This window comes from Diplotaxodon limnothrissa, linkage group LG6 (assembly GCF_057381915.1).
Source record: "Diplotaxodon limnothrissa isolate DT_005_m linkage group LG6, D_limnothrissa_male_GT1.1, whole genome shotgun sequence".
NCBI classification, from domain to species: Eukaryota; Metazoa; Chordata; class Actinopteri; order Cichliformes; family Cichlidae; genus Diplotaxodon; species Diplotaxodon limnothrissa.
This window is the reverse complement of record NC_140601.1, coordinates 16,725,887-16,743,242: the sequence shown is the minus strand read 5'-3', so window position 1 is coordinate 16,743,242 and position 17,356 is coordinate 16,725,887. Positions and strand designations below refer to the sequence as shown.

The 17,356-nt window shown below is 40.8% G+C and overlaps 2 protein-coding genes across 5 annotated transcripts in view; both read right to left on the bottom strand.

Moving 5' to 3' along the window:
- Positions 1-7,980, bottom strand: part of LOC146630365 (LIM and calponin homology domains-containing protein 1-like) — a 31,789-nt gene extending 23,809 nt beyond the window's left edge. For all 3 annotated transcript variants that reach the window (XM_085356875.1, XM_085356876.1, XM_085356877.1), the window contains exon 1: positions 7,592-7,980. In XM_085356875.1, coding sequence (XP_085213001.1) covers positions 7,592-7,702 — 111 coding nt within the window. In that variant the 5' untranslated portion in view covers positions 7,703-7,980. The remainder of the gene's footprint in view (positions 1-7,591) is intronic.
- A 1,438-nt stretch (positions 7,981-9,418) lies between these two features.
- Positions 9,419-15,345, bottom strand: uchl1 (ubiquitin carboxyl-terminal esterase L1 (ubiquitin thiolesterase)). 2 transcript variants are annotated; one of them, XM_085355782.1, is made up of 8 exons: positions 15,263-15,345; positions 14,601-14,729; positions 14,062-14,203; positions 13,733-13,818; positions 12,145-12,192; positions 11,799-11,868; positions 11,654-11,712; positions 9,419-10,381 (listed from the first exon to the last, which is right to left on the bottom strand). In XM_085355782.1, exons 1-8 carry the CDS (start codon positions 15,305-15,307, stop codon positions 10,298-10,300), a joined length of 663 nt encoding a protein of 220 aa, XP_085211908.1. In that variant the 5' UTR covers positions 15,308-15,345; the 3' UTR covers positions 9,419-10,297. The 2 variants fall into 2 exon arrangements, with proteins under 2 accessions (XP_085211908.1, XP_085211909.1); XM_085355783.1 differs by having other exon boundaries at positions 14,601-15,177; positions 15,275-15,335.
- Between the last annotated feature and the right edge of the window lie 2,011 nt (positions 15,346-17,356).

Here is a 17,356-nt window from a genome sequence, read left to right as displayed (position 1 = left end):
TCCTGACAGAGGAACCTGCTCCTTCCCTGCTCACCCTTCCCCCAGCATTTTTTCATCAGCTGAAACCAAATTAGAATGACGCCACGTCGCTGACACACTGCTCAGTGTCCTCTTTCAATTTTATCCAAAATGTTCCCATATGCCGCAGCGATAACCTCAATCCTCTAACCTAGGCTCTGATTTGGACTCTATCCTGTAGGAGAGGAGAGAATCAGGAAAACCAGAGGTGATTTACCGCCCTCACACCAATGCACCCGCACGCCATGCTTTCAGGAGCAGTTGTGTAACCAGAGGCCAAAGATGAATGAAAGAGAAGAGACCAATGCTGTTTAGACATTTAATCCAGATTAGTAGAGATTACAGTTAGCACCCAAACCGTTAAATGCAGGCCCACACTCTCTGATTCTGCTTTTCACATATACAGACTGGTGGCAAATTACAGGATACATACCAGATTAAAGTTGATCACTGAGAATACATTTGAATTTATTGGCCGGCACCACTAATTAACCTAACCCTACAAAGTACATATACAAGTACGTTGGGTTGTGGGAGTATGCTAGAGTACCCACGCAGACATAGAGAGAACATACAAACTCCATTTACAATGTATTATATTAAAAAAAGAGAGAAATTGAAATAAAATACAACATATTTTATTTCAATTTCTCTTTTTTAGTTCCACTGCACATATTGTTCTTGAAGAAGAGCACACACAAGCACAGTGCATCTGTAGCTATGAAAACAATATCACTTTTCTTTATTGTTACATAAGTGATGAACAGATGTTTCCCACTGGCATCCACTTCTTTTTCTTGTCTTTCATCACTCTGTGTGTCACTCTCTTACACTCACCCACCCACAGAGAAACACATACATAAAGCTTATATTTCTATCTTTGTGAGGCCCCTCATTCACACACAACATCTCCTAGCTAAGTTCTAAACTCTAATTCTAAACTGACCCTTGAAGAAAAAAGTGTTAACATGAAAGCAGCTCTTTGAAGATACATCAGGAAGAGAGGAGCAGTCTCTCCTCAGTACAGGGTTTTAAATGCAGGCTGGTATTCGTTAGGTGTTTTAAAGACTGTAAAACATTTAGAGCACAGCCATGTATAATTTACTCTCAGAGTAGAGTACTGTATTTAGGGGAGAGCAGGACTACTGTTTGTGTTTTGTATAGTTCATGTGTGCGTGTGTGTGTGTGTTTGTGGAGGAGACAGCAAACAGACAGTGGGTGGGAGGTGGAGGTGGTTAACGATTGGTTATGTGAGCTGAAACTGAAATAAATGCAGCGATTAAACACAGTGACTAATGTAAGTGTGCATGTTTTTGATAGAGAGCTCAAAAATATTGAAGCAGAAGAGAAAAGAGAAGATGCCAAAAGAAGAACTGGGGCTTTATGTATTGTATGTATTCATGTTAGCTACAAAAACCCAAGCCAAAGGCCTCGGAGGTATTTCAGCGCCAGTAACAGTAATTCGACCCTCGCTCATAGTGGATCGCTCTGCTCACCCTGCGTGAATGGCAGCAGCAGCTACCACTTAAACCCTGAGGTGTGTGTGTGTGTATGCGCAGATGGGTAAGGCAAGGCAAGGCAAGGCAAGGCAAGGCAAGTTTATTTGTATAGCACAATTCAACAACAAGGTGATTCAAAGTGCTTTACAGAGACATTAGAAACAAGAACAAATAAAAAGCATGATTTAAAATTGATTAAAACAAGCAAATAAACTAACTAACTAATTAACAAACAAACAAACAAACAAACAAAACAGTATATAAAATCAAAACAGATAAAATCAGAACAGTAGATAAAATCAGTAGTTAAATGTAAGTTTTGAAATTTAAGCTTAAAGTGTGGATTTGGTGCTTTATTCAAATGCAGCTGAGAACAGGTGAGTCTTCAACCTGGATTTAAATAAACTGAGTGTTTCAGCTGATCTGAGGCTTTCTGGGAGTTTGTTCCAGATATAAGGAGCATAAAAGCTGAATGCAGCTTCTCCGTGTCTGGTTCTGACTCTGGGAACTGATAAAAGACCGGATCCAGATGACCTGAGGGATCTGGATGGTTCATACTGGGTCAGGAGGTCATTGATGTATTTTGGTCCTAAACCATTCAGAGCTTTATAGGCCAGCATCAGAACTTTAAAGTCTATCCTCTGACGGACAGGATAGGTAGGGGAGATGCAGAAGTAGGCCAAAGTACCCTTTATTTTAACAACTGAAAAGATGGAAAGAATGAGAGAGCAGACACATAGGAAGCAGAGGAGGAGAAAAATATCATGTGCTGTAATCCATTTAGGTGGTAAAAGACAGGGTTTCACAGGTCAAGACTAAACATGATGACAATTTGGGGCCACTTTGCTAAAGATGCAACTGTCAGGAAACCTCCTGAGTTAAATCTACATATTATTTTCTTTCCAAATATAAATGTTCTGTAATCTTGTGAACCCCCCAATTTATGTTAAATACAAATTCAGAGGCACTTCATTATGTAATTCCAGTATTACTTAATAAATGATTAGGAAGTGTCAGACCAATATTACACCCAAGCTTATATTCTGTGTTTAACATCCATCCATCCAACCATCCATATTTTAATGAGGTGATGCTTTTCTTTGTGAAAATAGACCCAATACAAATTGAATATATCAACTTATAATGAAAGAATTTTCAATTTTCCCACAAGATCCAAACCATGTAGCCAGTAATGAGAAATCAGGGTCATAGAGGAGCTGGAGTCTATCCTATCTGCCATAGGGCCCCTGGACAGATCCCCAGTCTGTCACAGGAACAGAGAGACAGCCAATTTAGAATCACCAATTAACCTACTAAACTCCACAGATGGTGGATTTAAACCCAGGACCTTGTTGCTATGAGGCAACAGAGTTAACCATAGCACCACCATGCTGCCCCTCTTTGTTCTTTGGTTAATTATACTATGTACTATACCAATGAAAAAAAGAAATCTATGTAGATTCCTTTGCCCCTCAGCCTCCTGGCAGATATACCTGTGGCATCAATTTCAAAATCCTACGTCACCTCATTCATGAGTTCACAAGATTTTCAGAAAATTTGACCTCTGACCTTGAGATCAGCAGGATTAGAATACATCTGAAATTTCTAGAAGATATCCCTATGTTATCAATTTGAAACTCCAACACAACTCATTCTGAAGTTATCGTATTTACAAACTTAGGTGTCCATACTGGTTACCCACCCACCCAGCAGGGTAACAACAATAAAAAAACGTTATCCATCCGTTTTTTAAAGTATGCAAACCAAGAGATAAATCGGCCATTGACATTAGCAAATGTCATCTTATTTGCCGGCTGATCTCTGTCAACCATGCTGGTGCCATCCAGTATTGAAGCTTCCAAAAACATATTTAGACATTTTTGATAACTTAATTTACATTTTACTGTACTTTGTAGATAAACAATAGCTGTGTTCACTACATAGACCCACATCTTAAAATTTTATCACATGGTCAACAAGAATAATACTTGTTTAAATATTTCACTAAAAATATGGTTGTGTGTAGATTTTGATGTGCTTTGAACCTTAAACTGTAGTACTGTTTCATGCACAAGAGACTAATACCACATTACCACATCCAGTCACAATTTGGTTTTTGTGCGTGTTGTGTAAAACATGAGAGTGACTTTCCATAAACCAAAGAAACCTCTGCTAACAACGAGCCTGTGCGAGTATTTTGAAATTCTTTCATTCCCCATCTGATGCATGGAAAATCCATGAATCCATGCTCTCACACTCTCCCGTGCAAGCCCGGCTGGCTGTCTGAGACTATCAGCGTTAATCTGACTTGGACAGCTGTGACATCTGGCACACACACGCGCACACACACTTATTCAGGCATACACATTCTTCAGTTTATTCCCCATGCATCTGACTCTATCTCTTGCTATGTGGTATATGCTGATGAAAGCAGAGGCTCACGTTTGTCTCTGAGGTTCAAGTTGAGTTTAACCTGCTCAGCAGCTGAGACTGTGTGTATGAGCCCTGTGACACTCCTGCCTTGTCTTGTCTATAAACAGATAGAAAGGCCCTGTCGGTGCCAGCTGAATTTCCTGCTCGGGTCATTTGATGATATATAGCCTACTGCCCCCACTGGAAAGAGTGACACCTGAGAGCCTGCCCGTGTTATGTTCCCATAGTGACCGGTGTCACCCGACCGGGGCGTGTCCGAGGAGTGTGCAAGGCTGTCAGGAGTATCATGCATAGCTGATTGGCATGCGTGAGTGTGCATACACTTTGCATAGTTTACAGACATGGCAGACAGGCACTGAACAAGTTGCAGGGAGTGTTTGGTGGCATGGTCATCTCTGAATCCCCATCCCCACCTGTGAGAGTGTAAAAATACCCCACCAGAAATAGGTTGAGCCTGAGCAGCCTGAAAATAACTGGAGTATTAGGAGGCAGGAAGACGACAAAGCGAGAGGAACACTGAGCAAAGACGCAGGAGAGATTAAGATTAAGAGGTGGTCATTAACCTAGACTAGACTGTGCCTGCTGCTGAGGGAAAAGCTAACACAGTCCACAGTGTAGGGTCAAAAACTATCAGGTGCTGAAGCTGTATATGTAGTTATGAAAGTGGCAGATGGTCCCAAAAAAACAAAGAGGACTCAGCCAACTGCAGAAGGGCTTAAAAATGACTTTTATCTCCAAGATTTAGAGTGTTAGATAAATCTGAAAGTTGAAGACCTATTTTCTTCTCAATAAAGACACAGTACTGTGTTTTAAATTCTCATCTCAGTACTTTGAATATACTGCTGTCTTTACAAGTTTGGAGGCAACACAACAATGCATATGTAAAGTTATTTATCTAATGCTTATTAAATGATGATACAAGTCACAATAAATGGAGTGCATATAAATAAAGCACACACAGCCTGAAATACAATGATGAATACTCCAAGTTATGGATAAAGCTTTCAAACTTTTTAAACATGAACAAGTAACAAATCTGCAACTCAACAAATCTGAGCTCATCTATGAATTATCTTTAAAACAAATCCATTATTCTCATGTTGACAACAACCAGAAGTACCCCATTATCACTAATGCAGCTAACGGACCGTCAGTCCTTTTACTCTTCTATCCTGTTAATCATTATGCAACCCAATGGGGTCCTGACCTCCAGATTAGGAGCCACTGTTACACTGAGTGCACTGGCTGGTTGTTTAATCTCTGATTGGATTTCAGTCTTATCTGTATGCACTCATTAAAGGCCTGTTCACTTAACTGTTTGGCTATGAAGCTTTCCTGAATCCAGCTTCTCCTCGACAAAAACACGAGTATTATTCAGTATTAGGTGTGCTTTCTTGTATAGATGTAACCCTTTGTAGCCTCGACGTCAGGACTGTCATTAAAAGAGGACAAGTACTACTGAGGACAAAATAGATGTAGAGCTTGCTGTGCTTCAAATTTGGTCGAGCTTCAGCTTTGCTGCAGTTTTTCACATCTCATTGATGACAGGACACTGAGACTTACTCTATATTAAAATTCAACCAAGTGTGAGCTCCAGTGCTGTGAAAAAGTAATTGCCGCTGTCCAACTGCAAAAGGGTGACTCGAGTAAATACAAAATGCATTTTTTAAATGATGATTGAGGGAAAACAGCTATCCTAATTGCCCCCTCAGCCTAATAACTGGTTCTGTCACCCTTGGATGCAAGAACTGCAATCAAGCACTTGTGATAACTGGCTGCGAGTCTTTCACACCACCGTGGAGGAATTTTGGCTCACTGTTCTTTGCAGAATTGTTTTAATTCACCTACACTGGATGGTTTTCAAGCATACCCAAGTCCTACTTTGATGAAGCTTCCTCCAAAAACCTTCATTTTATTTATTTATTTATTTTTTTGAAGCCACTCAGAGAAGGACTTGCTGGTGCATTTGGTTATTACCTATCATGTTCTTTTCATGAAATACTGTCAGTTTAATGCAGATGTAACAGGACTTAAAGCTTCCCAAAACTTTTGTGTTAGACTACAGAATATTTTTTGTCTCTGGGTTCATCAACATGTTTTGTTTTGGGGTTTGTTTGTTTTTTTAAATAAATGGGAGCCTTTGTGTTCTTTATGGTCAGTAGTGGGTTTCTCCTTTTTTTTCTCCATTTTTGTCCTGACTCTTTCTTATTGTTGAATCGTGAACTCTGACCTTAACTGAGGCAAGTGAGGCCAGCAGTTCTTTAGATGTTGTTGAGGGTTCTTTGTGACCTCCTGAATGAATCATCAATATGCTCTTGGAGTAATGTTGTGAGGCTGGTCACTCCTGGGAGGGGTTCACCACTGTTCCAAGTTTTCTCCATTTGTGAATAATGGATCTCACTGTGCTTCACCGGAGTCCCAAAGCCTTAGAAATGGCTTTGGGACTCTTTCCAGACTGATATATGTCAATGACTTTGTTTCACAGCTGTTCTTGAGTTTCTTTAAATCGTGAGTTTGTTGAGATCCTTCAGTTCCTTTAGTTTGCTACCTGTCTTTATTAGACAGGTTCTATCTAAGTGATTCAACAGGTGTGACAGTAATCAGGCCTGGCAGTGACTAGTGAAATTGTACTCAGCTTTCAAAAAAATGTGATTAATTACAGTTAATTCTTGATTTAACAAGAGGGACAGTTATGATTTCATATAGAGGTATCTCATAGATTTTTCTTTTCCCCTAAAAAATTAAATCGTAATTTTAAAGATGCATTTTGTATTTACATCTCTTCTAAGTAGGACCAGGTAGGAAACAAAGATAAACATTTTAAGGGGCTTTATCCATAACAGCATCCTGTTCTCTCTCTACCAGAGCCTGTGGCAAACTGGCTAATGTACAGGACAGCCAGCACAGTCTGTGGGAGTCTTGTGAAAACACAGCATGGTGTGAGGCTAAAGCCAAAACTTAACATTAAAAAAAATAAAAATAGTCATTTTGAAGCAGCTCCAGTCCTTTATCTCCTCTATCTGAAATGCTGGCTGGCAGGTAGCTGAGCCGCTCTGGAGGTATAAAATAGGTCATAAGGCAGCAGCTCCGCGGGCAAACCGTGATTCACCGCTCAGGCTGATGGAAGGAGGCACTGTATCCGAGCAGATGATGGTGGAAGCGATGCAGCAAATGATAATCTCATCCGATGCGATCAACCGTGGGTACAGTGAAGCATCTCGTGCGTGAACACTGGCCCGGTTTCATAACCATGGCAACCGGAATCCCCTCGCGCCTCAAAAAGGGGGGCGTTTCTCCTCCTAGCAAGTAGAAAACAGGCTCTCCATCGTCCCTACACAAACAGACACTCTGCGAGCTTTTACTTCATGATGACGGTTTATTTTCGAGCCCGAGCGGCGTTTAAAGTCCCTACAGAGCAGGTGTTGGCGTTCAGTGTCATTAGGACGACGACACAGGTGAAAACTTTTCACACGCACAGTGGCTGTTGTCCCACACGGACACCGCATCGTCCCCCTCCTCCCAAACAGGTGACGCCTGGGGTGATTATTTATATCCCCGCTCACAGCGTGTGGCTATATGACCCGTTTATGTCCCCGGTGTGCAATAGCAGCAGGCCTCTGAGCCCCCCTCTCCTCACTTACCTCTATCCATTTCTGAGCCTCCCGACAGGCTGGTTCGGGATGGTGCTGCTCCAGCGGCTCCTGCTCCCGCGGGGCATTCGGTGAATCTCCAGAGGCACCGGGGCTAGCCATCTCCGGACAGGCCGAGACCAAAGCCGGACGATACGGTGATACGTGATATGTGATAAGCCTCCCTTCAGATGGTCTGTGTCCGGAGCCCGTTATGTTCGTCCTCGCGCGCTTCCCCCGCAACTCCGCGCTCTGTCACGGCGGGTCCTCTCGTGCTCCGCGCGAGCTCTGCGCAGACTGTGGCGCAGAGACAGACAAGCGGCTCCTCGCGAAACGCGAACCAGGCGCTAAAAATAATGACTCTTTTCCGCCGAACTGCGCGAGGCTTCTGTCCTCGGCCCCCGCCGCGCGTTTCGAGAAACGTGAACGCGCAGGCAGGAATCTCTGCGGGGGAGGTCGAGATAGATAGGAGAGATGCAGAGAGAGAGAGTGATGAGGGAGGTGGGGGCTGTTCGAAGGTGACCCATAATGTGCTTGAAGGGGACTGGTCATACCTGAGCACAGGTAGACTGTAGGCTTTAAAATGTGAAGCAAAGAGCACCATAGAAATGTAAAACTGCAGTATTTAAATCACAGGCAGGTAAAGTCAGCGTGTTTTTTATTCACAAAATCAGATTTGTTTGGTATGAATCTCCAAAGCATGATATAATCAAGATACAATACCTATATCACAGCTGATAAGTCTTTAGTTTAGTAATGTGACAATACTGAAGTCTGTCCCATAATTAATGACATGACATCATGTATACGTTAAAAAAAAAAAAGCGCTAAAACGATTGGGGGGGGGGTGCAGGGTAACAGGCTCCTGCCCCCCATATCAGGTTGATCAGGTCCTGCTTCAGACTCAAAAAGTCAAGAACCTGTGAGCTCCAGTCCCAGCACCACCAGGTTAGTCAATTTAAGTTGTAGCTCAATTTAAGTGGCATGTGTTGGAGTTTAACACACACAGACTAAAAAGAATGGATTGGTCATGTGTAACTATCAGCACTGGTGATAACAGCTGTTTCAGATCACTGAGCTTAAATGTGGCTTTTTCAGCTGGCAGGTCAAACCAGTTATGTTGGATCCAGTGACCTGTTCAGAAAGACATTCTCGGAGTAAGAAATAAATGCAATATTTCCGCTCTAACTGCCTGAGTGTACTGTCATGTTCCTTTGTTTCTTATCAAAACATGAAGTGTTGCTCGTGCCAGTATGCTGCCTGCTCACCTGAAGGACAGACTGTCTTATGTAAGCACAATGATGAGGTGCTATAGACAGCTCTTTCCTCTAGTTTCACTCTTTTGAAGTTGGACAGCAGCCAAGTGCAGTCCAGGATGAGCCTGAGGTCGTTTAACCACATCACAAGACAAAGGTTTCACTTTGTGTGTCAGCTAAAAGCCTGTAATGTTAGAGTAATGGCAGGGGTAGAAAAGTTCTCAACAGTGAAATGGTAAATGGCCTGTATTTGTATAGCGCTTTTCTAGTCCCTAAGGACCCCAAAGCGCTTTACACAACCAGTCATCCACCCATTCACAGCCACAGCGGGGCGCACTGACAAAGGCGAGGCTGCCGGACACTGGCGCCACTGACCACCACCAGTAGGCAACGGGTGAAGTGTCTTGCCCAAGGACACAACGACCGAGACTGTCCAAGCCGGGGCTCGAACCGGCAACCTTCTGATTACAAGGCGAACTCCCAACTCTTGAGCCACAATCGCCCAGTAGTTCATTTCCCTGTACCGTTTACTTAAATATACCCAATGGATATTAGGAGACAGGACAACAGGACAACAGTTGCTTTATTATATTCCCACAGCTGTATTAACAGTATAACGACAGCGACATAGGATTTGAAAGTGCAGAAAGGTAAACAATTCAAACACAGCCAGACACCCAGCACTGCACAACAACCAACATACAGTAGCACTTCAGATGTTCCCTACTTCACTTTGGAAGTTGTATTATCTGTTAAACTGGCACAGTAAGGGTATATCCGTTTGATCATTTGTGGATCCTTGGGTTTTTAAATAAGGTGCCTGTTCATTTTTTGAACACTGCAATGAACTGAACTGATTTGCGATCACACTAAACATAAGCTTATCAGAAAGAACCTCAGTTTTCCAGAGACGTTTCAAAACAGTGAGTAGGTTTCTTCCTTGCTCTAAACAATGGTTGATTATTTCTACAGATACATTTGGGCTATTCAGCAGAACATCAGATTAAGAACTCAACCACACAGAAACTAAAGGGCTTCAGAAACAAAACTTCCCTCAACATCTTTTGTCTCATCTGTCACACTTGTTGGCACAAAAGGTATTTTAACATCAGTCTTCTGAGTTTGACACAGATGCAGTGGAAAAAACTTTCAGACATGTGCACACAAGCAGTGGTAATGACCACATGCTGTACAGATTCACAGCTAAACCACATTAAACTGTATAGACAGGCTTGTACTGTTAGTGTCTGCAGAACAAAGGGCTCTGATTGTGTTTGTGTACATGTGCTAATGCTAAACAAGACTTTGTTCATGAAATAAGAGAAATGTGGAAACAATGTGCTTTAGTGCATAGTGTCTGCAGATGTATGCGCACACAGGTTGCCTGTTGATTGTTTGTCATGTGAACGCTCCAGGACATTTTGGTTTACAATTTGCTCAATTTTGTGTCCTACTGAACATCTTAATTCTGACAGAGAGCCACTGCAGAGAAGCGCACTTCACCTTTCTCCCTCTCCATAAATCCACGGCACACTTTGGCTGCATCCTAGATATGATCAAAAGATGACATGTCAACTAATTATTCAAAACTCTATCCACTATATTTAAACAATACATCAACTAATTTTAAAATGGGAGTGCACTATTCAGAATATGAGGAGAGACTGTCCTAAAGCGCATTTGTATTAACGTTTATTTTACTGCTGATATTTTCATATTTTAGTAGGGCAATATCACTGATGTAAATGCCCTGATAATGAGGTCTAGTGCTGCCAGTTAACACAGATCCATGTTAAGTTAAATTGAAACACTTTAGGGAAATTCATCCTCTAAATCAGTGGTCCCCAACCCCGGGCCTTGGACCGGTACATGCGTCGTTTGGTACCGGGCCGCGAGAGTTGAGGTTCAGGTGTGAAATGTATGGTTTTTAAATCTGTTTTCAGCGTTTTTGTTATCGTTTGTATCATTTACTCTGTTTTCCTTTGTCTTTTCACGTGTGTTATGAATAAATTCTTTTTTTTCGGTACCGGTACTAGTTTTATTTTGTTGTATTTATCCGCGACACCTTAAAGGCCGGTCCATGAAAATATTGTCGGGCATAAACCGGTCCGTGGCGCAAAAAAGGTTGAGGACCTCTGCTCTAAATGTTTCAACAGCATTACATGCTGTGCACATAGGTAGCTCTGAAAGCAGCAGTCTAGCAAGTTCCACTTCAGTGCAAGTCTATCATAGTGGAATGAAGGTATTCAACTTCCTAGTAGCTGGGTGATTTTAAAACAATACTGTGGTATTAACTGGGAACTTGTTGAGCATTCGACACCATTGCCAGGTGCAATACTGCCATCCTCCGGTAGTAGTAATGCATTACAAGCAGATGTTCATAAAACAAACCAGCTTGTTGAACTTCAATTAAATTAAATACTAATTCTTACTTTAGAGGCAAGTCTTTTACCATATCTAGTTCTCAATAAATTACCACATTTAATGATGCGGTTTTATCTCACATAAACGTGGGTTTGCCTTGTGATCATTTGCTGCAATCATAAATAATCCAATAAAAATTTACGAATTAATAATTGCAAAACTCTCACACATTTTTGCATTTCATTGCCAGGTTATGTAATAATTTAACCTCATTTTAAATGACTGCAATTTGTATATCAGATATACAAATTGACTAAGCCCAGTTTGGCAGACTCTCATTCACACTCCCTCTCCAGTTTAATACACGACTAGTTGATATGCAAAGAACAATGACTGTTATTTTCAGTTTGTAAATGTTCAAAAACTGAAAAGTTCAATAACTGGATATACATACCATTACAAAGGACTCCTCTTTGGTAGGACCGTGGTTCACTGGTCCATTTATTTTCCCATCTTAAGATATAAGATATTAGAATCCACAATGTAAAACAAATACAGGGACAGTAACTACAGGATTGTGCATGGGGCCAAATTCTTACCAAATTCATACAGCTGTCCATTTACATTGACGAAGGCAATAAAGTGAAAGTTGACTTTATCTGCTTCTGGCTGTGAAGGTTGAGACAAAATGAATAACTTTGAAAAAAGCAAAGATACCATAACAACTACTTCTGTTTAAATATATAGTCTGATCTCTTTAATAACCCGCACCCCATCTCACATGTGGTCCATAACAATGTAACTGCCTGGAAGCTAATGAAATAAAACTGCTCATAACAGCAATCTCATATGAAGTTGTCCTACACAGGTCTAACATTGACCTGCATTACATGTGTTTGGTCTGAATGTGGTACAGTGTGTTGATGTTGTGGTAAAATGCCTTACCCGACACTGGCCCAGTGCAGCAATCTCATTGTGAGCATCAAAGATTGCCTAAAAGGGGGAAGAACGTGCAAGATGTAACTAATGAAACATAATACTTCCATTTTTATTTTAAAAAAAAAAAAAAGTAGCAGGGCAGTCAAACAAGTTTGAAAGGTTTTTATAGTGTTTTGTATATAAGTGAACCCACCTACTACATCTAAAGAAAATTTGGCAGTATGTGGCACCCCCAAGTGGCCTTAAAAACCAATTCCATTATGCAACATTCTAGAAATTCTAGGCCATTATATTCACTCATTTTCACTTTACTACAACTTTGCTAGCAGACACTAGTCTCAGATATGACACTGGAATATAAAGACACATACACCTATGTGACATTAACAATGTTTGCACAATATAGCATTTTTTTTTATATATACACAAAGGAGGACAAGTCATTTCAAACTGAAGTTTAAAGCATCCATTTTAAAATGGACCGTTGCAAGTTTCCCTGTACAATTGAGCTGATTTCAGGTCAGATGAGCCCCTTATACAATAATACTTTGCCATTACATTTATTTGGTTGGTCGACACAAGTATACTACAGACAGACTATTGTACAAGTCATCTAATATTCCTAGATGTGAAGACTTTAGGATAAAAAGATTAGAGTTTGTTTTAATTTTTAGTTTGTCCAGCAATTAGACTTTGGTGTCAATGTCTCTCAGCAGTCCCAATAATCTCCATTACTTGCTGGACTCCAGTTATCTAGGTTGATTGTGGACTTTAGGTGGGCCAGGAAACCCTTGACCCGTTTCAATCCATGGTCAATGTGGACATTGTGGAGGACCATAAATACCTTGGAGTACACAGTAAATAAACTTGAATGGGTTAAAAACACCACTGAATTCTAAAACAAGGGCCAAAGTAGTCTCCATTTTCTGAGGTGGCAGCAGAGGTCTTTTAATATCTTTTCAACAATGCTCAGGATTGTTGCATGCAGGGGCAGCAGGTCAAGAGTCGCAGATGCCAACAGACTCAAACTGATCCACAAAACCAGTAATGTTGTGGGAACGGAGCTGGACTCCCTTAGGGTGGTGTCTGAGAGGCAGATATTGCCCAAGATAAGGACAATGCTGGATAATGCCTCTCACCCACTCCATGATGTGCTGGCTAGTCACAGGAGCACATTCAGTGAGACACTGAGATTACCAAAAAGCACCACTGAATGAAACAGGAAATCATTCCTGCCCATCTCCCTCTACAACTCCATATAATACACTGTGCACACTGCAATAGTTACACCCGTGGCACATGCTTTACAGTAAAACATCAAATGACAAAGTTTCAGTTTAGAGTTTAATGTCAATCATATATTTCACCTCTGTAATATTCTTGATATTTATAATTGAGCGATTTGTATATATTAGAGCCATTTCTTAAATGTGTAAACTATGTAATGTATCATATTATTTAATTAGTTCAACATGTTACTGTTACTGTCTTGGAGCAACCATAATCCTAATTTCCTTAGGGATTATTAAAGTATTCTGGTTCTCATCTACCAAATCAGATTTATTATAGACCAAATAATTTAACTGCACTTTACTTTGTTTTTCTCCAGATGTTTGGCACGGTCATCAGGAGACATATTTGCTGTGTCATCCAGAAATTTCTTCAAGGCAGAGGCACCATCTGAAAATGTCAACATTATCTTAGATACCAGGAAGATTGATTATGCACATCAAGCTGAATCATGGGGTAACAGCACTCTTTGTTGTTTAACCTTTCATTTAGTACACTTCCTCCATGCATTTTATAGAAACAGATTTGGAAAGTCCAGTAGGAAAATTTACACAGGCAGAATTATTTTAGTCACCAATTTAAATATTTATTCACACATGTTCAGTTGGTGCGCCAGATCCCTCTTGTACTCACCAAAAGTCATTTTGTCTTTGTTGTTAGCCACAGCATGGAGCAGGGCAATGGTGCCACAGGAATTGACTGCTGTCTGCTTCAAGAAATAAGCCTCAGAACCTCCTGAAACCTTATCAGCTTGCTGAGATCTGAAAGACTCATGCTGCGGGAGGGGGGGGGGGAAGCATGTCATCATCAGTCTGATAATACTGTGTAGTGGGTCTACCACTTAAAATGAGCCGAGTCAGGAAATCTCAACCATCAAAAAAAAAATTCCATTGTTTTATTAACTGCAGTATGTTTAAACTGTTTAGTATGTGAAAAAATATTAAACATTAACCATTTGCATTCAAACTTATAGTAGTGATAGCATCTGCTGATTCGTTTCCTCGTAGCCATCTCTCTCGCTCTCACTCCTCTACCCATCTAAATAACATTAGGAGTTCTTTTTCTATCCATGCCCTCCCTGCATCTCTGCGTCACCCCACTTGATACGGCCAATATTCGCTTGCTCGACCCACCCTTCCAGGAAGTAGTCAGCGCCACCACCCTGGTGTTACCTGTTGCGTTAAGGGGAAGAGCAGCATCAAGGCACAGCACGGCTTCGGCACGGAGGAGAGCTGCTCACCCTCCAGCCCCAGCACGTCGACGAAGCGCCAGCTTTCACCAACGCCCAGCTTTCCCATCATCTGAAAGGCACAACGATGACGGAATAAAGAATAAGCCCCAACAGTTGCACACTGGCAGACGATGCTCTCAGAAGCTGCTCAGAGATGCTGCGTTATGCTGGTTCACTCAGGCCACACCCTTTAGCCCAGACACTGGGACAGCCGCGGGAAGGATGCTACTGCCCGTTAATATGGGATAACGGTCAAACTCTTGTTAACCCTGATAATTTCATTTTTAGTATCAATTAACGCTGTTACCTGGATAGTTGGCGATGCAACTACACCTCTACTGGTATACTGGTGCTTCGTAGTGGTCTGATGGCGTTTCAATGTTGGAAACACGTTAACAGCCCTCTAAACTAATTAGCCTCTGTGAAACTTACCTCGCGGTTGGGTCAATCAGTGGTTACTAACATGTCGCCATTATTCGGCGGCTAACGTTTAATTTCATACGCACCTTGTTCAGCATCTGAAACAACAAAAACAAACGAAAAAAGACAGCGGTAAGACAAAAATCTGCTGTCTTTGAAAGCATTACTGTTGTAATTAAGCACACATTTCCTTACCTCCGGATTGATTTCCATCGGGGTCCACTCCATTGTTGCTAAAGTTGAGCTATCACTTCTCTAGGTCAATCTGCTATCTCGACTACAGCGAACAGCCGCGCGTGTACCCTTATTTATCGCTGCTGATCATACCACTTACCGACAGACGCGGGGGTGGGCCCAGAACAAATAACCGTCGGTGCACAGATTTAGCAAACTACCGGACAAATATCAGACAGACTTAAACGCCAAATTTAACGTTCTACACGCCCGAATACCAAAGTACATATCAGAAAGACATTTACGTTTATAAAAGTAGATATTCATGAAATGACACCTCTAAATACAAGATCATTCCGAGTAAATCGCGTTCTTTCTAGAAAGTAGGTGTGGCGTATTGATGACTGCCTATCAACAATACTTGTGCTTGTGCAGCCTCTAACACTTAAATAAGATTTAAACTGCAGCCTTCTTATACCTGTTCAACGTCTTTGCTACTTGCGCTCCTGTTCACTGCACATGCAACAAGCTAACAGTCACAGCAATATTAATTATATTTATTTGTAGTGCACAGACTACGTTTATTCCCCTTTTGTCGTCCTTGTTTCCACAGACCACTTAAGAGAAAACTAGAAACAGATTATTTTTTTCTGTAATTCGCTATGTTATATGACAATTATAATCAACGTGGAAAAAGTCAGTATGAAGAAATAATACTTTTTCAAATAACCATATTTTAAAAAAATAAATAACCCAAGCTAGTAATAATAAATGATCAAATGTATTCCCATACCTAAATACTATTATTCTGGTCTCTTTACCAGAGAGAGTTATTATTATTTAGCCTTTCTCCTTTAAAAACAACCACTTATTAGTAACTAAAGAGCATATTTACATATGAAATGAGGCTAGGAGTTTATAGCTTGTAGTAAGTAAAACCTGAATTGATAAAACTTGTAATCACATGTTGTGCCACACCTAGAACTGGATGGTTAGTCTGAAGAGTGTTTTTCGTACAACAATCTCAGTGTTTTTACTTGTATGAAATCTTTGTGTGCAATGTCCTTGAAAATCTGATTTTTTTATTTCTTTTTTTCCCCAAACATGGGGTTTTCTGCTTCAGGATAATGTATTTAACTATTCATTTGCTTGTGTTGTTGTTCTTTAAATAATATTAAATTATTATAATTGTTATTATAATAATAAAGAAGAAAAACTCTACAGACTTTAGTTGCTAAATATGACCTTAGCCCAGGGTTCCAGTGGGATTGTTTCCTTGTGTCTTATATTCCCTGCTTTTCTGCATCTGTTTGCTTCCTTTGGTGTGATTCTGGCCTATATGCCTGTGTTAGCACCTGATTATTTATGCAGGTACTTGTCTGTTTAGGTGAGACTAACCTGCTGAGTAAATTGTATGTGCAATAGAGTCATTTTCTCCTGCCTTCCACCTGATGGCACAATAACATAAGAGATGAATGTAATGTCAACATTACATTACATACATTACAAGTACATTTGTGCATATGAAAACTTTACTTGATGAAAATATGTTGTTTCCTTCATACTGCATAGCTCATGAATCATCTGACTCTGACATCTGATGTGTAGCTAAACTTCTTCACACTGATAGAAAGACAGAAAGACTGCCCTTGTCTGTATGCCTTTTGTGTTTCATTTGCAGTAACTTCCTGTTGTATTTTGGTAACTGCTGTTCCTTGTGGGTCTTCCCATATTTTACTTCCTCTGTGTTTGTTTTCCTTCGCTATCAACTCCACCTTCACTGGATTCACCTGTAGTTATGGTCCTTATTTGTAGTCCTATTTTCTCCTCTGCAAGTTGTTGGCTAACCAATTTTACTGACTGTGTTGTCTTTCTGGTTCCTTCTGTTTTGGTTTTGTTGATTTCAGTTACGTTTTCCATGAAAGCTCAGCTTGTGTTCATCAATGTGCTGCCTAGTGTGTCCTGAAACTGGGTTCTTTAAGGTACTTGCATGTACGAATACACTGTGGTTACAGCATGCATGTTTTATTCATGGAGAATGGACTTTAAAATACACCCACTGGCCACGCCATGAGGTGCACCTGTTCAGCTGTTTGCTAATGC